The sequence below is a fragment of the Aquarana catesbeiana genome, linkage group LG01 (assembly GCF_042186555.1).
Source record: "Aquarana catesbeiana isolate 2022-GZ linkage group LG01, ASM4218655v1, whole genome shotgun sequence".
NCBI classification, from domain to species: domain Eukaryota; kingdom Metazoa; phylum Chordata; class Amphibia; order Anura; family Ranidae; genus Aquarana; species Aquarana catesbeiana.
The window spans coordinates 278,775,617-278,799,497 of NC_133324.1; the positions used below are offsets into that span (position 1 = coordinate 278,775,617).

Sequence of the window (23,881 nt, forward strand, 5' to 3'; positions counted from 1 at the left end):
GTTGCGAGCACTAAACTTATTCTCTCTGGAGAAGAGAAGAGGGGATATGATTTCAATTTACAAATACCGTACTGGTGACCCCACAATAGGGATAAAACTTTTTCGAGGAAGGGAGTTTAACAAGACTCGTGGTCACTCATTAAAATTAGAAGAAAAGAGGTTTAACCTTAAACTACGTAGAGGGTTCTTTACTGTAATGCCCCGTACACACGGTCGGACTTTGTTCGGACATTCCGACAACAAAATCCTAGGATTTTTTCCGACGGATGTTGGCTCAAACTTGTCTTGCATACACACGGTCACACAAAGCTGTCGGAAAAATCCGATCGTTCTAAACGCGGTGACGTAAAACAAGTACGTTGGGACTATAAACGAGGCAGTGGCCAATAGCTTTCATCTCTTTATTTATTCTGAGCATGCGTGGCACTTTGTCCGTCGGATTTGTGTACACACGATCGGAATTTCCGACAACGGATTTTGTTGTCGGAAAATTTTATAGCCTGCTCTCAAACTTTGTGTGTCGGAAAATCCGATGGAAAATGTGTGATGGAGCCTACACACAGTCGGAATTTCCGACAACAAGGTCCTATCACACATTTTCCGTCTGAAAATCCGACCGTGTGTACGGGGCATAAGAGTGGCAAGGATGTGGAATTCCACAGGCAGGGGTCTCGGCGCGGCATCGATAGTATCCACTGGGTGGATAGATGGATACACCTGCAGGATCAAGAGAACACATTGGGGGGGCACCAAACTAAGTGCAGCATTAAATGTACTGAGAAGCACTAGTAAATTGGCAACTCGCATAGAAAAAAGAAATGGCACCTTTTTCTTTCTCTCAAGAGCTTGAGAACGCGGCTTAGGCGGCCTTAAAAAGCATAGCTGACGGACGGCGGACTTTCCAAACTGCATGTTTTAGGAAGAAAGAAATTGTTTACAGCTGATCTTCTTGGGATTTCCTGATGGGAACAGGAGACTGATCTATGGCCTACAGCTTTTAGCCCAGAGGCATAGTACCCGGACCCCGCGTTGGACATGCAGGACAGTTCTCACTTTGGAAAGGTTTGGGCGAATCCTGGGCTTCCAAAAATCGGTCCTAGTCCCCACTTCTTGTCAAAGGTCATTCTTCTCCCAGAGAAATGCTTGAGAAACTGTAAACTCTGTTGCTGATAGCTCCGTCATGACCCTCGATACATCTCCGTATAAGAGTTCTGGGGAAGATGATTCCTTCTTTTAGTCAGTGCCCTTTGCCCAGTTTTATTCCAGGATTCTTCAACTAAATGTGACAACGTGAAACAGATTTTCCTTGGTTTATGTCTACCCATTGGTGCAGCTTCTTCCCCAGCTTCTTTGTACAATACAGTTGGAGGGGATTCTGGTAATCCTGGCCACTCTGGCCTGGCCCAGGAGAATGTAGAACTCCACCCTGACCTCCTGTTGCATGGTCCAGTTTTACAAGTTCCTACGTTATGGTTGCTGGCTTTTTTGGCTTGGATGTTGAAACCAGTGTCTTGAGAAATAGGGGTTTTCTGTCAGTAGGGTCAGAATCTGTCATTCACACCCTCCTCAAAGCTAGAAAAGCTACTTCACTGAAGATTTATCATTGGACCTGGAAATCTTACTTTACCTGATGTGAGGTTTAGAAGCCTTTCAGGAACATTGTTGGATGAGTTTTTGGCTTTTCTTAAATCTGTAGTGGAAAAAAGTTTGAATACCATCAAATATCAGATTTCGGCCTTGGTGGCTTTCATTCTTAATATTATTATTTTTATACAGGATTTATATAGCGCCAAACAGTTTACGCAGCACTTTCAATGATCTCTTGCTTCTCATTTCCTAGTATGAGCCTTCGTACAGCATGTCACATGCATTGTTCCTCCTCTTAGTGTTGAGGAAGTTGAATGACCTCAACTTAGTATATTCTGTGTTACTGAAATCTCTGTTTGAGCCTATTTAGCACATTCCCATTGTCCTTCTGACTAGAATGGTCTTATCTTTGATTGCCATCCCTTCAGCTCATTGAGTTTGAGTTAGTGGCTCTTGACTGTAAAAGACCATTCCAGGTCATTCATAAGGTATTCATAAAATAATCTGGGTTTTTTTGGCCTCTGTCATTTTTTTTTTTTTCCCAATGTGTTTACTTCTGCTCATCCCAACCAATATATTGTGTTCAGAAGGAGAAAATCCGGACAGACGCACACTGAAATCCTCTTTTTTGAAAAATATCCATGGAATGTCCATAAAAACAAAGACCAATAAATACACGCAAGGGTAAGGGACCAGCTAATGCATTTCATGCTTACTAGTGCTTTTTCCTGAATAAGCGCTTGTAAGAGTCAAACGCATTAGCTGATCTCTTACCCCTCTGCTGCATATTTATTGGTCTTTGTTTTTTTGGATATTTTTCAATAAAGGTGATTTCAGTGTGGGGCCATCCAGATTTTCTCCTGACATCTCTAGTTACGAGCTGGGCCGGCACCTGTGTTTTACAATCTTGGCAGATTCAGACGGACCAACCTTGAGCAGTGTTCATCTCTCAGTATATTGTGTTGTTGTCCTTCTTTCTGAATCCTCAGATGAAAATTGTGCGTTACATAGTTTGGTTGTGGTTTGCACTGTGAAGGTTTATCTTAGGTCGACAGCTTTGATTAGGGAATCTGACTTCTTTTTTGTTTTATTTTTGTCCTTCCTGGAGAGCTTCCAATCTACCAGATCTAGGTGGATCCATCATTATGGCTTATGGCCTTCTGGAAAGGGACCCAACCTTCCATGTTACAGCTCATTCTACCAGGAATTTTGGCACTTCCTGGGCTATTCAAAATAAGGCTTCTGTTGCTCAAATTTGCAAGGCTGCTACCTGGTCTTCAGTTAACACCTTTACTAAGTACTTTAAGGTAGATGTTCGGCCTGCTGTGGATACAATCTTTAGAAGGGTCTTGCAGACGGCTGTGAAGTTCTAACCTGTGTTGGTTTGGGTTTTTTGGGCTTGTCGTCTTGCCCTCTCCGCATATTGAGTGCTTTGGGACTTCCTTATTACGAACATGTGAAGTACGATCGAAAAAAAGGGATATTTGGTTCAACTGTAAATTCCTTTTCTTGAAGTACATCACATGATATAAGGACCCCAGCCTCTTCCATGGTTGTCCCATGGCTTGGGATTTACTGCCTTCTTTTTTGATCAGGGTCTAATCTGGCACCATCACCCTATCATAATGGATATGAAGATGTTCTGTGATGTACTTCTGGAAAAGGAATTTACTGTTAAACCAATAATCCTGTAGCCTCCCTGGCGGTTTTCCCGAGTGTGGCTCGGGGTTAAAATTCAGCACCATTAGCGGTAACCCCGAGCCACACTCGGGATTACATTGCAGGATCCTGGAGCGGTATACTTACCTTGTCCCCGGGATCCTGCGATGTCCCCCGCAGTGTCCGTGGGCTCCGTCCTCCTCCGAAGCCTCTCTGTGCCAGGCTCCGTTCCCTGCGAGCGTCGCGACGCACGGGGGCGGAGCCTGGCGGCAAATTAAAAAAAAAAGTAAAAATTATAACACATACAGTACTGTAATCTTACAGATTACAGTACTGTATGAAATTATTTCACATCCCTTTTGTCCCCAGTGCTTTGGCCCATGCCCTGCATGCAGTTTTTTATTACATATACTGTTCTTTCTGCCTGGAAACTGGAGATTGTCCATAGCAACCAAAAAGTGTCCCTTTACGTCAAAAGTGGCTTTAGACCAGCTAGAAAACAGCGATAGTAAATTAGAACACTTGCAGAATTGAGCGATAGTGAATCGTGGGGAAATTTATTTTATTTTATTTTTTTTAATTATTTATTTTTATTTATTATATTAAAATTTATGTTTTTGTGTTTCAAACTTTATCATACCCGGGATATCTACTAGACTCGTTTGGACAGATTTAAGTGTGTTATTGTTAAGAATTACAGACCTACAATATAAAACGCCAAATTTCCATGCAAAATAATTGTACCGCTTTTAGCACCTAAAATCCGAAATAATCATACCGCCAGGGAGGTTAAACTTATTAGAGGCAACTTGTCAAAGACGAAACATGAGTGCTGCCATTTCTGACCTCCCTCTGAAAATGCTGGTTACTTGGTTATTATATGGACTCATTGGCTTCAGGTCTTTTTAGGTCACCAACCCAGGAACAAGTATGCATATCAGAAAAGTGAGAGAAAAACAAAGCTGCATAATTGTGCGTCAAAGTAGCGAAGCAAGTGTGAAATTGTCAAATACAGTACAATACTGTTACAACACACATTATTTTTACAGTAAACACAGTAATACATCAAAATGTATGCTCACTAAAATATAATGTGCTTTCCCTTTAAACTAACAGTACACTTTCACATTGGTTATTTTACAGGATACACAGAAATCATGCCCTGGCAAGGCATCCCCCCGGAGGAAAGTTTTCAGTCCTGTGAAAGAGGAGATAAGTTTGGTGTGGAAGAAGTGAAGTTGGTGGAGAAACAGACATGTCCTCCAGATTACTTAACAGAAGCAGAGCTCATCACTCTGATGGAAAAGCATGGTATTGGTAAGTGATACAGCATAAATGTAAGTAGCTCATAGATAAAATATTTAAAACAATCAACTGAGCTAGCTAGAACTAGTTCTTGAAGGAGTCTATTCCACAGCCCTTATTGTAAATAAGCCTTTTTCATATGTGGAGGTTAAACCTCTCTTCCTCCACTCACAAAGGGTGCCCTTATACCCTTTGCAATGATCTTAAAGTGAAAAACTTTGCACCCACTTAAAATTATATGGGCCTCTTATGTATTTATACCTGGCGATCGTAACCCCCCTTAATCGCCCCTTCTCAAGGGAGAATGAATTCAGTTCAGCTAATCTGTCCTCGTACAGTGCATCCAGAAAGTATTCACAGCGCTTCACTTTTTCCAAATTGTTATGTTACAACCTTGTTCAAAAGTGGATTAAATTCATTATTTCTTTCTCGAACATCACGGGACACAGAGCCACAGTAATTACTGATGGGTTATATAGGTATCACTGGTGATTGGACACTGGCACACCCTATCAGGAAGTTCAACCCCCTATATAATCCCTCCCCCTTGCAGGGATACCTCAGTTTTTACGCCAGTGTCTTAGGTGATGGACGTGTAAAGATGTCCTGTGCTGAGCTCCAAAGGGAATATCCTAGATCCTATACTGGGGCAAGCCAGGCGAACCGGATCCATTCAAAGTGTCTTTTCATGGCCGAATTGAATGGTACCCGGGCCTCGTGTCCGAAGAAACGAGGTTTTACCCGTAATGCTTCTCTTTTTAGAGAGCTGGACCCCGCAGATCAGAAAATGGCTTTAAACTTCCTAATTTCTGGCGAGGTGCTTTACGGTCCCAGAACTGTTGGATCCCCCTACTGATGGGGGCCCCAGTCTCTGACGGTTTTTTCAAACGGAGCCCACCGTGAGAGGTGAAGATTGGGTCTGTGTAAACAGCACCCTGCGGCTGGATAAGGTAAGAGGAGATTCCACAGAATTTTTGAGTTCTAGTGGCTTTTCTCCTTTAAGGTAAATGCATGCTATGCCTATTGTGACCACCGGGGGCTGCCAAGAGCACAAACCTACACATGCTGACTGACTGTCTCAGGTGTTCAGTGCTGATTATGTCCCAGCATCTCAAAGCAGGCTGCAAGCAGGTAAGGTGGAAAGGGGGATTTCTCATGTTTGAATGTTCCCCCCAGGCTAGAGAGGGGCCACAGGGGTCTAGAAAGTGGTTATACCACCCGGGCTCTGCGGCCTAATGGCCACCATCTCTGAAGATAGCCATTCAGGCAGATCTTGTTATCAGCCTCCCTCCCCCCCCCCCCCCCATCCCCAGCCTTTCTCCAGAAGCATGACAGGAGAGTCGGCAGTGCGGGAAGCGCTCGTTTTTTTCAAAACTCGAGGGGGGGGGGGCGGTAGTGCAGGGGGCGGGACGTCAGCACAGAGTGTTTAGACTCCCACTCAGGCCAGCTGCAGGCTATTAAAGGCACTCTGTACAGGTGCACTCAGCCTTCTGAGAGACACAGAGCTGACGGTCGCATGTAAGGTGGGACACAGGCATTCTTCTAGGCAGCATTTACTGAAGTAACACCAGACTGAGCATTGGGTAGCAAGGCTTTTAGCCAGACTACATCGCTCAGCGGGCAGTGTTCATTTGTATACCTCACACCTTGTTGCTTTGCACTATGGGTAGAAGAGGTTCAAGCACCCCAGGAACCAGAGACACTAGGGGATCTCGTTCAGGTTCTGAGGGCCCCCTGTCGGCAGCATCCTCCCCCCCTAAAGATGGGCCAGGGACGGCTAGCCAGGGAGAGCCATCGGGGTCAGGGGCTACACCTGCTTCTGGCACTTCAGCCCCTGTATATATTACACAAGAGGTTTTTTCCTCAACCATTAATGGTCTAGAGGAAAGATTAATGGCCGTGATTATGTCTTCACTCAGTGGAAGAAAACGCACTAGGCTTTCCTCTGTTCCCCAAAACCCTCAGACAGAGGAGCTCTGGGATAAAGGAGATGAATCCCTTTCAGAGGATCGGGATGGGATGGATGATTCCTCTTCGGAGGATTCAGGTGGAGAGGGACCCTCTGCGACTTCCCAAGAGGAGAAAGTCTTAGTGCAGATCCTCACTGGATTGGTCCGCTCCACATTTAAGTTGCCCATACCTGAAACTGCTAAAGAATCCTCTTCTGCTTTGGGGTCACTGAAACCTTTCCAAGCAGCACATGCTTTTCCTGTTCATACTTTACTTGAAAAGCTTATTTATTCTGAGTGGGATCACCCAGACAAACGTTTTTTTCCGCCGGGAAAGTTTTCAACACTTTATCCGATGGAAGAAAAGTTTATTAAAATGTGGGGAATACCGGCTATTGATGCCGCCATTTCCTCCGTAAATAATAGCCTGACTTGTCCTGTAGACAATGCTCAGATGCTCAGGGATCCTGTAGATAAAAGGATGGAATCCCTATTGAAGGATGTTTTCTCCTTAGCAGGATCAGTGGCCCAACCTGCAGTAGCAGCGATTGGAGTCTGTCAATACTTAAGAGACCATGTTAAGCAGGTCATCAAAGTATTACCTGAACAGCAGGCCCAGGGGTTTGCTAACCTTCCAGCGGCCTTATGCTTTGTGGTTGACGCCATTAGAGATTCTATCGTGCAAACCTCCCGTCTTTCACTGGGGTTGGTGCATATACGTAGAATCCTATGGTTGAAAAATTGGTCAGCCGAAGCACCATGTAAGAAGCTACTGGCTGGGTTTCCATTTCGTGGTGCAAGGTTGTTTGGAGAGGACTTGGATAACTATATCAAGAGAATCTCTTGTGGGAAAAGCACTCTCTTACCTGTCAAGAAGAAGAGTAAGCGTCCCTCTTTCAAACGGACTCTTTCCCCAGCGCCGGGGGCTTCAGCCTCCAGGCAGTCTCGACGGCCGCCTCCATCGGGGTCCAGAGACAAGAGTCAACCCCAGGGACAAAAGAAGTCCTGGGGAAAGAAGCCTACTAGGCAAAACACTAAGACCTCTGCATGAGGGGGCGCCCCTGCTCACTCGAGTGGGGGGAAGACTGCGACAGTTCTCAGAGCTCTGGCACGAGGACTTCCAGGACAGATGGGTAGTCTCCACGGTAACCTTAGGGTACAAGCTGGAGTTTCAGGAATTCCCTTCTCCTCGGTTCCTCAGATCAAATGTTCCCAGAGACCCAGAGAAGAAGCAGTCGCTCCTTCTAGCGTTAGAGCGACTTTTGTCGCAGGAGGTCATTATGATAGTTCCCGCAAAGGACCAGGGATTGGGCTTCTATTCCAACCTTTTTACGGTCCAAAAGCCAAATGGGGATGTCAGGCCCATTTTGGACTTAAGGGATCTGAACCGATTCCTAAGGATTCAATCTTTCCGCATGGAATCAATTCGAACAGTAGTTCCCACCCTGCAGGGAGGAGAATTTCTGGCATCAATAGACATCAGAGATGCATATCTGCATGTGCCCATTTTTCCTGCTCATCAGAAGTTTCTGCGCTTCGAGGTAGGAGGGCGCCATTTCCAGTTTGTGGCTCTGCCTTTTGGGATAGCCACTGCACCTCGAGTGTTCACAAAGATCTTGGCTCCTCCTCTGGCCAGATTAAGGGCTCAGGGTATAGCTGTCATAGCATACCTAGACGACCTGCTCTTGATAGACCGGTCGGTAGCCTCTTTGAATGGAAACTTGAGGACCACGGTCAGGTATCTAGAACACCTGGGTTGGATCCTCAACTTAGAAAAGTCTTTCCTAAAACCAGTAAGAAGACTGGAGTATTTAGGTCTGATTATAGATACAAGCCAGGAGAAAATATTTCTACCCCAGGCAAAGATCACTGCTTTGAGAGAGCTGATTCTGACAGTAAGGACCAAGAAGGGTCCCTCAGTCCGCCTTTGTATGAGGCTACTAGGGAAGATGGTGTCTTCATTCGAAGTAGTTCCCTATGCTCAGTTTCACTCAAGAATGCTGCAACACAGTATTCTGTCGACCTGGAACAAGAAGGTTCAGGCATTAGACTTTCCGATGCACCTGTCGCATGCGGTGCGTCAGAGCCTCAATTGGTGGCTCATACCCGAAAACCTGCAGAAGGGGAAATCCTTTCTACCGGTTACCTGGACGGTGGTAACAACAGATGCCAGTCTGTCAGGTTGGGGAGCAGTTCTGGAACAGGCTGCGGTCCAAGGGGTATGGTCCAAGACAGAGAGGACCTTACCCATCAACATTCTGGAGATCCGGGCGATACATCTAGCTCTAAAAGCCTGGACTATCAGGCTACAGGGTTGTCCGGTCAGGATCCAGTCCGACAATGCCACAGCAGTGGCTTATGTCAATCATCAGGGAGGCACCCGGAGCCGAGCTGCTCAAAAAGAGGTGAACCAGATATTAGTCTGGGCAGAGATGCATGTGCCATGCATATCGGCAGTTTTCATCCCGGGAATAGAGAATTGGCAGGCGGACTATCTAAGTCGCCAGCAGTTACTTCCAGGGGAATGGTCTCTGCATCCCGACGTCTTTTGGGCCATATGCCAAAGATGGGGGGTTCCAGATGTAGATCTCTTTGCATCCCGATTCAACAAAAAGATAGACAGATTTGTGGCAAGGACAAAAGATCCTCTTGCATGCGGGACGGATGCGTTGGTGATTCCGTGGCATCGGTTCTCACTGATTTACGCATTCCCGCCTATTCTGCTACTACCACGACTCCTTCGCAGGATCAGGCAGGAAAGGAAGTCGGTACTTCTGGTGGCCCCCGCTTGGCCCAGAAGGACTTGGTATGCAGAAATAGTAAGGATGACGGTGGGTTCCCCGTGGACACTACCGGTACACCCAGACCTGTTATCTCAGGGTCCAGTGTTCCATCCTGCCTTACAAACGCTAAATTTGACGGTTTGGCTATTGAGACCCACGTTCTGAAGAGTCGTGGGCTCTCAGGTCCTGTCATATCTACCTTGATTAATGCAAGGAAGCCAGCTTCCAGGATGATTTATCATAGAGTCTGGAAGGCTTATATAACCTGGTGTGAATCCAGAGGTTGGCATCCCAGGAAATATGTCATAGGTAGAATCCTTGATTTTCTACAGATGGGATTAGAGATGAAGCTGGCCTTGAGTACCATCAAGGGCCAGGTTTCTGCTTTATCAGTATTATTTCAGCAGCCACTTGCTTCGCATTCTTTGGTCTGAAACTTTATGCAGGGGGTGATGCGTCTTAATCCTCCGGTTAAAGCGCCCCTAAACCCCTGGGACTTGAATTTGGTCCTGGCTGTGTTACAGAAACAGCCTTTTGAACCAATAAGTCAGATTCCTTTGGTCTTGTTGACAAGGAAATTAATTTTTCTGGTGGCCATCTCTTCTGCTAGAAGAGTATCAGAATTAGCAGCTCTTTCCTGTAAGGAGCCTTATTTGATTATACACAAGGATAGAGTGGTACTACGCCCTCATCCTAGTTTTTTACCGAAGGTGGTTTCTGATTTTCATTTAAACCAAGACATTGTTCTACCTTCCTTTTTTCCAGATTCCTGTTCTCCGGAAGAGAGATCTCTACATTCGTTGGATGTAGTAAGAGCAGTTAAGGCCTATCTAGGGGCAACTACTCAGATCCGCAAGACGGATGTTTTGTTTGTGCTGCCAGAGGGCCCCAATAGAGGACAGGCAGCGTCAAAAGCTACCATTTCTAAATGGATTCAACAGTTGATCATTCAAGCTTACGGTTTGAAACAGAAGATTCCTCCGTTTCAGATCAGGGCACATTCCACAAGGGCTATTGGTGCTTCTTGGGCAGTGCATCACCGGGCCTCTATGGCTCAAATCTGCAAGGCCGCAACCTGATCTTCAGTTCATACATTCACCAGATTCTATCAGGTGGATGTGAGAAGGCATGAGGATATCGCCTTTGGGCGTAGTGTGCTGCAGGCAGCGGTACAGGGTCCTCAGGTCTGATTGCACCCTACTTGGTCGTGGTTCCCCCCCCTCAGGTAGCATTGCTCTGGGACATCCCATCAGTAATTACTGTGGCTCTGTGTCCCGTGATGTTCGAGAAAGAAAATAGGATTTTTTAAAACAGCTTACCTGTAAAATCCTTTTCTTTCGAAGGACATCACGGGACACAGAGGTCCCGCCCCTCTTCTAATACACTATATTGCTTGGCTACAAAACTGAGGTATCCCTGCAAGGGGGAGGGATTATATAGGGGGTTGAACTTCCTGATAGGGTGTGCCAGTGTCCAATCACCAGTGATACCTATATAACCCATCAGTAATTACTGTGGCTCTGTGTCCCGTGATGTCCTTCGAAAGAAAAGGATTTTACAGGTAAGCTGTTTTAAAAAATCCTATTTTTCCTTACCCCCATATTGACAACGTGAAAGAAGTTTGTTTGAAATTGTTGCAAATTTATTAAAAATAAAAAAATCACATATACATAAGTATTCACAGTCTTTGCCATCACACTCAAAAGCTCAGGTGCATCCTGTTTCCACTGATCATCCTGGAGATGTTTTTTCAACTGTCCACCTGTGGTAAATTTAATTGATTGGACATGATTTGGAAAGGCAAACGCCCCGCAGTTAACAGTGCATGTCAGAGCACAAACCAAGCCATGAAGACCAAGGAATTGTCTGTAGACCTCCGAGACAGGATTGTATCGAGGCACAGATCTGGGGAAGGCTACAGAAAAATTTCTGCAGCATTGAAGGTCCCAATGAACAATCATCATATAAATGGAAGAAGTCTGGAACCACCAGGACTCTTCCTAGAGTGGGCCGCCCTGCCATACTGAGCGATCGGGGAAGAAGAGCCTTAGTCAGGGAGGTGACCAAGAACCCGATGGTCACTCTAACAGAGCTCCAGCCTTTCTCTGTAGAGAAAGGAGAACCTTCCAGAACACCCATCTCTGCAGCACTCCTCAGTAAAAGGCACATGAAGGACTCTTAGACCATGGGAAACAAAATTCTCTGGTCTGAAACAAAGATTGAACCCTTTGGCCTGAATGGCAAGTGTCATGTCTGGAGGAAACCAGGCACCTCTCATTATCTGGCCAATACCATCCCTACAGCGAAGCATGGATGGTGGTAGCATCATGCTATGGAGATGTTTTTCAGCGGCAGGAACTTGAGTGTCCTGAACTCTGAATGTCCTTGAGTGGCCCAGCCAGAGCCCAGACTTAAACTCGATTGAACATCTCTGGAAAGATCTGAAAATGGCTGTGCACCAACGCTCCCCATCCAACCTGATGGAGCTTGAGAGGTCCTGTAAAGAAGAATGGGAGAAACTGCTCAAAAATAGGTGTTAAGCGTTAAGCCAAGCTTGTAGCATCATACTCTTAAAGACTTGCTGTAATTGTTGCCAAAGGTGCTTCAACAAAGTATTGAGCAAAGGCTGTGAATACTTGCATACATGGGATTTTTTTTTTTAGTTTATTTTTAATAAATTTGCAAAGATTTCAAAACAAACTTCTTTCACGTTGTAATTATGGCAGGGTTGCCCAACCAGTAGCCCGGGGGCCACATGTGGCCCGTGACTTCCTGCTCTGGGATGGTGGGTCGGCAAGCCCATAACATGGGTTCCTGACCCGCCATCCCAGAGCATGAATGTTGTGAATGAAGCTTGCAGCAGCGGAAGCAAGCGGCTGCAGAGCATAAGCTGATGCTTCCTGTATAGCACCGGCTCCTGTCACAGGCAGAGTGATACCAAATGCACTCTGCCTGGGACAGGAACAGCCGGTGATACCTGAATAGAAGACTGTTAATAAAGATAAGTTTATTGCTAAAATCACAGCGTATATATGGGCATATCTGTTCTGCAGTGGTTACTGGGCTGCTTTCAAACTGATACACAGGTGCAGCACAATGCACCTGCTGGTTACCTGCACTGAGCCATAGACTTCTGTTATTACCTGCGGGTTTGCTGTGCTTTCTGAAAGTGCACCACACCTGCAGGATATAATAGAAGTCTATGGCAAAGTGCAGCTAACCTGCAGGAAAGCCACAGGTGCACTGCGCTGCACACGCAGTGAGGGTAAACCACAGGGCATCAGTGTGAAAGCAGTCTTTTGGGCCCCTTTCACAAAACGGTCCGACCCAATCAGAGCCTCCATTCACCTCTAGGAAGCAGCACATGTAAACGGACTTGTGTCCATTTACACCCGCCTACCTCCAATCCGATCCGCTAAAAAAAAAAAAAAAAAAAAAGTGTAGCGTTGGCCCTATAGAGTAGAGTGGGCTGTAGCCATGTCCGCTCTGCATGTGCCATCCACCCGCTGCGCTCATTGTGGCCCACAACCGGTTACCGAGTCGTTTAGGTGGCCCTCGCTCTTCAAAAGGTTGGGCACCACTGCATTATGGGATATTTTCTAGAATTTGAGGAAAATAATTAATTGAATCCATTTTAGAATAAGGCTGTAACATAACGTGTGGAAAAGGTGAAGCACTATGAATACTTTCCAGATGCACTGTAGTTGATGTCCTCCATGCTTCCTATCAGATTAGTTGCCCTTCTGTGCACTCTGTCCAGTTCACAAAGATCTCTTGTGTGAACTGGTGCCCAAAGCGGGACTGCATATTCCAGATGAGGTCTTACTAATTCTTTGTACAGAAACAAGATTGTGCAACTCTCTCTGGAGTCTATAACTTCTTTAATACAAGAAAGTATTTTGCTTGCTTTAGAAACTGCAGCTTGGCATTGCATGCAGTTACTAGGTCTGTGACCTACCAGGCCCCCAAGATACGTCTCAGGTAGCCCATTCATTATGCAGTTTTTTTCATTCAAACAGCAGTTTGAGTGGAAAAAAAGTGTTGATTTCCCCATGCACACATTTGAGGTGGATAGGGTTATCACTCCCGCTGTGCTATTGTGTTCTGATGTCTCTGCTGTCAGAACACAATGATCAGTGTTGCCGGCTATGGCCGGTGGCACTGTTTATTTAAAAAATACATGGTGATTGTACAGAAGTCAAACTAGTGACTTCTGCACAACCAGGGTGCCCATGCATGGGTAGAAAATTTGGCTGGTCCCTGCCAAACCGTCCAAATTTCGATTTATGTGTAGCCAGCTTTGACTCCCCGAGCTGTCCCCTCTAGAGTGTATGATGCATGCATGTTTCTAGCCCCAAAGTGCAAACCTTTAGAATTATCATCAGTAAAGTGTATCTAAACCCAAAACTAAAAATGTAATGTTACAAGTTACTTGCCTTTGGTTTGGTGGTTGCATTAGTTTTCAAGCTTCTTTTGCTTTATTTTCATTTGGCAGTACTGCAAATAACACACTTCTGTCTTTGGGTGGCTACAATTCCCCACTGTATCAAGAGAGAAAACCATGGTTGTTACCCCAGGCTGCTCTCAAGATATGAACCTCAAACATGTCCATATCTCTTCATCTCATACATAGGCAGCAGGGCAATTGGTAGTTACAGACGATAGCTAGGAAGGAGGATATTCTTCTATGCAGTTAAGAGGAAGTGAAAAGGACACCACATTTCTCATAGAATCAATAGGTATTTTCTGTATTTGCTGAAAATGTTATAAACTTGAAAAAAAAAAAAAAAAACTAAGGCAGCCAGCACATCTAAGGACTGTAAGCTGCGGTATATTCCATTTTTGTTCTTGGGTTTAGTTAGCCATTAAAGGCAAAGTTCACCTTTTTGAAAAAAATAATAAATGTACATATTTTTGCAGAAAAAATGTGCATTTATTATTTTTTTCAGAGGAGACTGCAGAGCATTGCACCTGACACCAGTAGATTTTGTGTGCAGTGTCAGACTACTGCAGACACTGCCTCCAGCTTTCTTGCCAGTACCTCTGTATGGGCTAGAAGTTTGAATGCTGAAGGAAGTGTGAATGAACTATGAGGAGCTCATCAGTGCCCTCGCAGTTCCCTGAGGAGCTATAAGCTGTGTGCCCAGGTGGAACACGGAACTTGTAGTTTCTTTATTCACAGTTTTAAAGTATCTTGTAACTGAATGAAGCTGCAGCTGTGCAGTTGGAGCTGATTTTAAAATGTGACAACAGGTGCAGGGAGGGAATCCCCTGCCTGCTGTCACGGAGGAAGGGGGGTGTGGGGGGCAGGGAGGGAATCCCCTGCCTGCTGTCACGGAGGAAGGGGGGTGTGGGGGCAGGATCTGCAGCATGTTGCATGTTACACCCTAAATATGGGTGTAATGTGGAACATGCTTGAAAAGGTGAACTTGGCCTTTAAACCTCATTTGCATAATATTTGCCTTATCAAATAGTGCAGTTAGGTCTGCTTGTAAAGTAGAGACATTCTGTAAGGACATTATTTCACTACATAGCTGGGTGTCTTATGCTTGGTGTCGTCTGCACCAAGCTATTTACTGTAATAAAGTACTTACAGGATATTTTTATTTACAGGCAGACCTGAATGCACAGTTTGATTGGGCAACTACAGTTGTGTGAAAAAGTATTTGCCCCCTTCCAGATTTTTTCTTTTTTTGCATATTTCTCACACTTAAATGGTTCAGATCATCAAACGCATTTCAACCGCTTCCCGACCGCCTCACGCAGATATACTGCGGCAGAAGGGCACGTACAGGCAGATTAATGTACCTGTATGTTGCCCTTTAAGAGGCGGCTTGCGAGCGCGGGCTCCCTGAGTGTGATCGCGGGTCCCGCAGACTCGATGTCTGCAGGGATACCCACGATCGTCTCACGGAGAGGAAGGACGGGGAAATGCTAATGTTAACAAGCATTTCCCCGTTCTGCCTAATGACACTGATCACCGCTCCCTGTAATCGGGAGCAGTGATCAGTGTCATGTCACACATAGCCCCTCCCCCCCACAGTTATAATCACATCCCTAGGACACACTTAGCCCCTGCAGCGCCCCCTCCTGGTTAACCCCTTCACTGCCAGTCACATTTACACAGTAATCAATGCATTTTTAATCGCACTGATCGCTGTATAAATGTGAATGGTCCCAAAATAGCACCAAAAGTGTCCGATCTGTCCGCCATAATGTCGCAGTCACAATAAAAATCGCTGATCGCCGCCATTACTAGTAAAAAAAAAAATATTAATAAAAATGCCATAAAACTATCCCCTATTTTGTAGACGCTATAACTTTTTTGCAAACCAATCAATAAACGCTTACTGCTATTTCTTTTTTTTTTTTAACCAAAAATATGTAGAATACATATCGGCCTAAACTGAGGGAAAAAAAAATTTTTTTATATATTTTTTGGGGATATTTATTATAGCAAAAGTAGCATTTTTTTCAAAATTGTTGCTATTTTTTTGTTTATAGCGCAAAAAAATAAAAACCGCAGAGGTGATCAAGTACCACCAAAAGAAAGCTCTATTTGTGGGGAAAAAAAGTACGTCAATTTTGTTTGGGAGCCACGTTGCACGACCGCGCAATTGTCAGTTAAATCGCTGCAGTGCTGAATCGCAAAAAGTGCTCTGGTCTTTGGTCCGGGGCTTAAGTGGTTAATATTACAAAAAGATAACCCAATTAAATCCAAGATGCAGTTTTTAAATTAATATTTCATTTATTAAGGGAGAAAAGCTGTTCAAACCTGCCTGGCCCTATGTGAAAAAAAGTAATTGCCCCCTCCCATGCTGAATTATGAATGAACTGTGATTAACCACAATTTTTTGGAAAGCTGAGATAAATTTCACTTGCCACACCCAGGCCTGATTACTGTCAGACCTGTTGAATCAAGAAATCACATAAATAGAAGCTATCTGACAAAGTTAATAATGCTAAGAGATCACAAAAAGCCACACATCATGCCACAATCTAAAAAAAATTCAAGAACATATTAGAAACAAAGTAATGTACATGTATCGAGGAAGGGGTTTAAAGCCATTTCTAAGGAAATGAAGAAATCCTGGACTGCCGCACTCTGAAGAAAGGCATCTTTATCAGCTATGAGTAAGCATCTATTGATGTGAAACACGTTAGCTACTGCTATACACTGTTCCTGCGAGGTGGCTTTTGTTGGATTTTAACGATTTACAAATAAAGGTGCCTTTCTTCAGAGTGCGGCAGTCCAGGATTTCTTCATTTCCATAGACTTGTGCAAAGCCTGCACCTGAGATCAATCCCAGAGGGTGGTAGTACTCAGACGAGGTCCGGAGGCTTGGTGAGCGGCATATCCTCCCCAAAGCCATTTCTAAGGCTTTGGAATTCCAGTGAACCATGGGGAGAGCCATTATCCACAAATGAAGATAACTTAGAACAGTGGTGAACCTTCCCAGGAGAGGCCGGCCTACAAAAATTACTCCAAGAGTACGACGACGACTCGGCCAGGAGGTCATAAATGAACCCAGAACAACATCTAAAGAACTGCAGGCCTTAGGTAAGATCAGAGTTCATGATTCAACGATAAGAAAGAGACTGTATATTGCAAATGGGCTTTAATGGTAATACATGTAATGTAATGCATTTGAGGGCTATAAACATGCATGTGTTATGCATTCTAGGGGGAGTACAAGTGGAGGAGAGCCCGTCGAGAAAGATCTGGGTTGTTCTGATAGATCATAGACTTCAAGCTGAATTTCAGATATGGATATTTTCACATAGTTACATTGGTCCAACTTGGACCAGTATATCTAAACATATACCATACCTATAGGATTCATCTAGAAGCTGGAAACCACTGTACTAGACACTGCTACTACAGTAATCTCCATTAGCTACTGGGTCCCATGCTGAGTGGCTGCCCTACTGCATAGAGAGCACAGCAGGTCAGCCCCTCGGCACAGGTGCCATTCAGAGATTACTTTGCATTTTCTCAATTGATGCAAAGCATTCTCTGACTGGACGAGGTTGAGAGGCAGGGCAATGATGTCACACTCTTCACCTCAGCTGAACGGCCAATCTCCTGTGTTTAGAATGCAACAGGCAGCCACTCGGCATGGGACCCGTAAGCTAGTGGAGATCACTGTAGTAGCAGTGCCTAGTACAGTGATTTCCAGTTTCTAGAGGGATCCCACAGTCATGGTATATACATTGTTACATTTGTCCAAGCTGGGCCAATGTAACTGTGTAAAAAAAATATCCATGCTTGGAATTCTTCCTCAAATATGAACTCCAGGAATGATATTTTTTGCATTCTTACAGCTTGGCTTGATGTAAGTATGTATTTCTGATATCCAAAGAGCCAACAGGGATGCTGCAAATTACTGTAGTAGGCCATATTACATACAGTGAAAAGTGGTGATCTTCTGGGTTCAGTGTGAGCAAATTCCTCTCTGCCCACTATTTTCAGTTGGCTGAGGTGGAGAGGTAAGCTGATGAAGTCATGACAGCCACCTCGGGCAATCAGAGGAAGCATTGTAGTCATTGAAAAAAAATAAAAGGCTTCTCCTTTGTCTCCTTTCTTTCCTTTGTCACTTCTGGTTTTGCTTTATTGTTTACAAGCCGTTAGAGGCTTGTAAAGCATCTGTAAAGCATCAATCTCTGTTTGATCGGATGCTTTTAAGGGCAGAGAAGATATATGGGGTATAATAGATGCTTCTCAGTGGTGTAACTGTTACTGACCATGCTATCACAAGGAAAAAAGTTTAAGGGGACAGTGTAAAAAAAAATTAAAATAAACAATAATAAAAAAAATGTAATTCAATTTTTTTTTTGCTATGCATAAAGTAGTGTTACAATATGTACACATAGGTTTAAAGGGGGGGGGGGGCTAAGGATTGCTCCCATGGTTGTAGTAAGTAACATAATTAAATATACAATGTACTCTTCAGGTACGGATGCCAGTATACCTGTGCACATTAATAATGTCTGTCAACGAAACTATGTAACAGTGGAGAGTGGACGCAGACTGAAGCCTACCAGCTTGGGTATTGTGTTGGTACATGGCTACTATAAGATAGGTGAGTACATGCAGTATCACTAAAATTAATGTTAAGTCTGATGGTGGAAAGGAAGCTCCATTGTGGGTGCAGTGGGTCAGGATTTGGTCTCCCATGGGATCTTTACTATTGTCTCTGATACAGATTAGAGTCTTCCACTTAACATCAGCCCTTCTGAACACTAAGCTCTGCTTGTGTTAACTGTGTTCAGTTATCACTGCCATGACTTCTCTATGCATTCCCAAAGAAAATTCTTCCAGGGCCCCATTGAAATATTTGATCATTTACTGACATTACTTAAAGCGGAGTTCCACCCAAAAATGGAACTTCTGCTTTAAGGGAAGGTGACCCCCTGACATGCCACATTTGGCATGTAATTTTTTTTGGGGGGGCGAAACCCTCTTTTTAGAGGGTTCCAGCTCCCACTTCCGGGGTGCCGGAAGGAAGATCACCTCTCCCCCCTCGGCAAACATCTGGGGCACGTCACAGGTCCCAGATGATTGCCCGGCCAGTCACAGCATGCAGCGAGGCTTGTGAGGCTTGTGAATGCGCAGTGCGTGCCGGCTGTGAAGCCACAGCCGGGCGCCCATCGGTGCCACAGAGAGGAGGGGGAGACGAGTGGGGCTTCGTTCCCCCGCATCGCTGGACCCTGGGACAGGTAAGTGTCCGATTATTAAAGGTCAGTAGCTGCAGAATTTTTAGCTGTCTGTTGTACAATGTACTTTTATAAAAAAAAGTTCTCTTTGTATTGCTACCTTTGTAAAATCTCTGGTGATCCTGACAGCCCCCTGCTTTCCTATTTCAAACTGAACACACTAGGCATTAGAGCACATCTTTTCCAGTGTGGTGAGTTTTCTGACTGTGCTGTGAGCACAGTCTGCCTGTCCTTCAATGGTCAGACTTGTGCTGACACGCCCCCTGCACAGCTAATCACCGGAAAGATCAGTGTATTGCTTTTTCTCTGCCTCCTGCTAACATACCCATTTGCAGTCTCCACTCCCACCTCTCTAAACCCCTTATGCAGTTTGGAATAGAGGGCATGTGGTCACTTAAAAAAAAAAGAAAAGGTAAGAGTTCACATATACTGTACTTTTACATAAGACTTTTCCACATTTTGTACTGTTACCAAGAATTAAAATTCATTTAAATTTGTTTTTTTTTCTCATTTGATTTAAAAAACATTCTTAAAGCAGTATTAAACCTAAAAACAAACATTTATAATATTGCAGCGTACCAGTTCCTAGATGTGATGGCTGCATTCGTTTCCTTTTTTAGCCTTTTTTTTCCCCTAAACGTCTTTAGGACAGCACCTGACCGGAGCGTGGCTTCTCCCACTTGTCGACAAGAAACACACCTCCACCAAACTTTAAAAGCAAAGCAAAATTACCTGAAGGCTGGAAAAAGACACTATGTCAAGCATGCATTGACTCTTTAGTTAAAGCAGGAGTCCGGCGACCAATCTTTTTTTTTTTTTTTTTTTTAGGTCATTGAGACACTTTGCTAACCCCAAAATAATACTCACAGTTTGGGTGTAATATTTCCGCCTCCGTCTGTTTTCGTACTGAAGAATAACTTAAAAAATGTGATGCTGGCTGTTTCCATCTTGCTTGTGGGCATGTGAAGCCCACAAGCATTGATTTCCTGGATGCAGTGAATGCTGTTCATTCACAGCTTGTTCACATGCATGATCATTGTTTTCGCACTGAATCTTGGGAAGCCTGACACTAAGCTCCCAGGAGACAGTGCGGCGCCAGGAAAAGGCAATAAACACACCTACTCCCATGGAAGGAGAGACAGGAAGTGCCACAATAAAGTACAATATAAAGGTAATTACAGCGATAAAAAAAATTTCGTGCGGCATTTGAACATCTATGCAATTAACTGAAGGGGGTAAGATTAAGTTAAAAATTTGAGTGGAACCCCGCTTTAAGGAAGAAGCTTCTTCCCCATGCAGCAATTTGATTGCATCAGTCAAAAAGGAACTGGATGCCACCATTCAATCCTTTCGATCTTCACTCGCAAATCCATCCTTAAGTCAGCTGACCACCTCACAATCCTCTCATAGCTCAGTGTTAGTCCCGGCAGTGGAGGCTGAAGTAGATCCTCATAACCGGGAAGGACATTCCCCCTCACATTCTAAGGAATAGTTGGAGGAGGACGAGGTTGAAAATGCACCTTCTAAATATAAATTGTCTTTGGAGCAAGTAGACGGCCTACTAAGGGCAATTTATGCAACCTTGGACTTGGAGGAAGGGCGAAAAGAATTGTCTTTGCACAACAGGATGTACGCAGGACAGTGATTACTGCATGGACCCCAGTCCATGCAGTAATCACTGAAACAATTAAGAAAGAATAGGCTGAACCAGAAAGAAAGCCTTTCTTCCCAAGGGCCGATGAAAGGAGGTTCCCATTCGATGGAGACCCAGCGGCACTTTGGAATAGAGTTCGAAAACTCGATGCAGCCTTTTCTCAGGTTTAAAGATCAACTGATCTTGAGGACATGGGGATTTTAAAGGACCCCATGGATAAAAAGATGGATCAACAGCTTAAGTGGGCTTGGCAACCTCAAACCAGCAATGGTGACTACTTGTATCTCTAGGAATATGAAATATTGGGTGAATCAGCGTAAAGCTCATATAATTGCTGATTCCCCAAAGCAAGAAATTCTCGATTCCTTTACGGCTTTGTCAGCAGCTGTAGCTTATGTTTCAGACACATCAGCAGAATCTATTAGGATGACAGCAACTAGCTCACTCAGTCAGAAGGGCGCTGTGGTTAAAAACCTGGCCGGAAGATGCGGCATCCAAAAACAAGCCATTCTTAGGGGACTTATTGTTCGGTCCTGATTTGGATTCAGTTCTTGCAGATAAAAAGTCATTTCCTGTCAAGAAGAAGAAACAGCCAGTCAAATGTGTTTTTTTTCACCCTCAAAGGGCTCAGAAACAAAGTAACAAACATCAAGAGAAAAATAAAAATTGGTCAGGGAAGAGGGGAAAAGGCAAAGGAAATGTCCTTTTCCATCCTCCTGCGTCAACCAGCAAAACGCAGTGACAGCCTGTTACAAGTGGGAGGAAGGCTTCAAAATTTTCTCCCCTATTGGGCAAGAATAATGGAAAACGAGCATATTGTGAGCATGCTGTCCCAAGGTTACAAAATAGAATTTTCAGATCACCCCCCTAAAAGGTACTTTGTAACAAGCCTACCAAGAGATGCAACAAAGGCCCTAGCTATGAAGAACCTGTTGAAGGATCTGAGGCAACAAGGGGTTGTGACTCGGGTACCACTGGGGGAACATTAGCAGGGTTTCTATTCCCATATATTTCTGATAAAAAAAACATCCGGAAGTTTTTGATTAATCCTCAACTTAAAACCACTAAACAGATCAGTCCTATACAAGAGGTTTCGTATGGACTCTATCTTCACGGTCAGAAACCTATTGACCAAGGAGTGCTTCATGGCATTGATCGACCAACGAGATGCCTATCTGCACATCCCTATAGCCCCCAGTCTCAAAGATTCCTAAGGATGGCGATAAACATGTGGAACGAGGTGCTACATCTGCAATTCAAGGCCCTTCCCTTCGGCCCTTCTTCTGCCCCGCGAATATTTACAAAGGTGATGGCAGAAGCCGCCACACCTCTCCACCTTCAAGGGGTCGCAGTAATCCCGTACCTGGACGACCTGCTCTTCTTTGCCCCTTCCAGGGAGAAATTGTTAGAAGACCTGGGCAAGGTCATTTAGAGTCAAACGATCACTTTGGTGGTGGAGACATCAGTCAATTCTGTCAAAAGGCCTACTATGGTCATTCCCAATAGAAAAAGTGGTGATGATGGATGCCAGCATATGGGGATGGGGGGCCCACTTGGATCAGAACTTAGCACAGGGAGAATGGTCCCGGTCCGAGGCTCAAAGGTCCTCAAATTAGAGGGAACTAAGGGCAGTCGCCCTTCCATGTCCAGATTCTATTGGACAACGCCACTTCCATAGCCTACCTGAACAAGCAGGGAGGCACAAGAAGCGTAACTCTTCAGTTGCTGGCATCAAAGATCCTAGAGTGGGCAGAAAATCTTTTGCTGTCATTATCTTACAGTCCACCTCAAGGGCACACTAAACATAGTGGCAGATTTTCTGAGCAGGAGACGGATTCAGTAGGCAGAATGGAGCTTGAATCCAGAAGTTTTTGCAATGGTCACCAGAGCCTGGGGCCATCCACAGGTGGACCTGTTTGCGTCATAAAAGATGCACAACTCTCGCTTTTCTTTTCCATTCATAGAAACGACAGTTCTCAGGGGATAGATGCCTTGGCACATGCTTGGAACTTTCATCTGGGTTACGCCTTTCCCCCGTTCCAGCTAATTCCGTTGGTATTGAGGAAAATACAAAAGGAAAAGGTGTCCGTAATCCTGATTACACCATTCTCGCCAAAAAAGAGCTTGGTTTACCACCGTTCTGCAGATGGCAGTCAAACCATTTTGGCAGCTAACTCTCCTACAAAATTTACTTCTGCAGGGTCCGATACATCACCTGGATGTGGCCAGACTAAGCTTCACCGCTTGTTATCTGAGGAGCAGTTGTTAAGGGACAAAGGTCTGTCAGAACCCTTATTAACCACTTTACTTTCCAGTAGAAAGACAGTAACTAGAAGCATTTATGCTAAATATTGGAAGGAATTTGGTGTCAGTATTGGAATTCCTACAAAATGGCATAGACAAGGGCCTTGCAGTCAGCACACTTAAGGTGCAAGTGGCCACATTGGGAGTTTTTCTAGAGAGACCAATCTCTTCTGAGCCCTTGGTCACAATATTTTTTAAGGCACTTACTAGATCTAGACCAGCTCCAACTAAGCATTTTCCCAAATGGGATCTATCAGTGGTCCTACAAGCCCTCTCAAAGGAACCTTTTGAACTGTTACAAGCAATAGCTCTAAGAAATCTAACCTTTAAGACTTTATTTCTAGTTGCAATCACATCGGCAAGGAGAATTAGTGAACTGCATACCCTATCGGTTAAAGAACCTTTCTTATCCATTTACCCAGATAGGATTATACTTAAAACATTCAAGTTGATTTCAGATTAAAATAATTTTTAATTTTAGAAAAGAATCAAAAATTTGCTGGCATAGCAATGCCCCCACCCCCCCTCCCACCCGTAAAATAGTCCAGATACTTTTTCCGCACATCACGGGCGCTTTGGGGGGGGGCAAGCCAGGACGCCAAGCCAGGTCATTGGATTTATGTCCTGAATTGTGGCCTCAGGCTCAACTGAGGCCACATAATTTTGAGCATTTCTCCTTAAATAATTATGTAGAATACAGCATGCTAACACTATGTGATTCAGTTTATACTCCACCATGTTGATTGCCGTAAGGAATAGGCAGAACCGGCTGGCCATTATAACAAACGCATTCTCCACCACTCTTCTGGCTCTGGCCAACCGGTAATTAAAAACCCTGTTCTCTGGGGTGAGGGTCCTCTGGGGGAATGGCCTCATCAGATGTTCACCCAGACTAAATGCTTCATCTGCGACAAACACAAATG

The 23,881-nt window shown here is 44.5% G+C and overlaps 1 protein-coding gene across 1 annotated transcript in view; it reads left to right on the top strand.

Annotated features, from left to right (window-relative positions):
* The window catches only part of TOP3B (DNA topoisomerase III beta), a 133,110-nt gene that overhangs the window by 73,411 nt on the left and 35,818 nt on the right, over window positions 1–23,881 (top strand). The window contains exons 13-14 of the mRNA XM_073629054.1: window positions 4,390–4,563; window positions 18,238–18,366. Coding sequence (XP_073485155.1) covers window positions 4,390–4,563; window positions 18,238–18,366 — 303 coding nt within the window. The remainder of the gene's footprint in view (window positions 1–4,389; window positions 4,564–18,237; window positions 18,367–23,881) is intronic.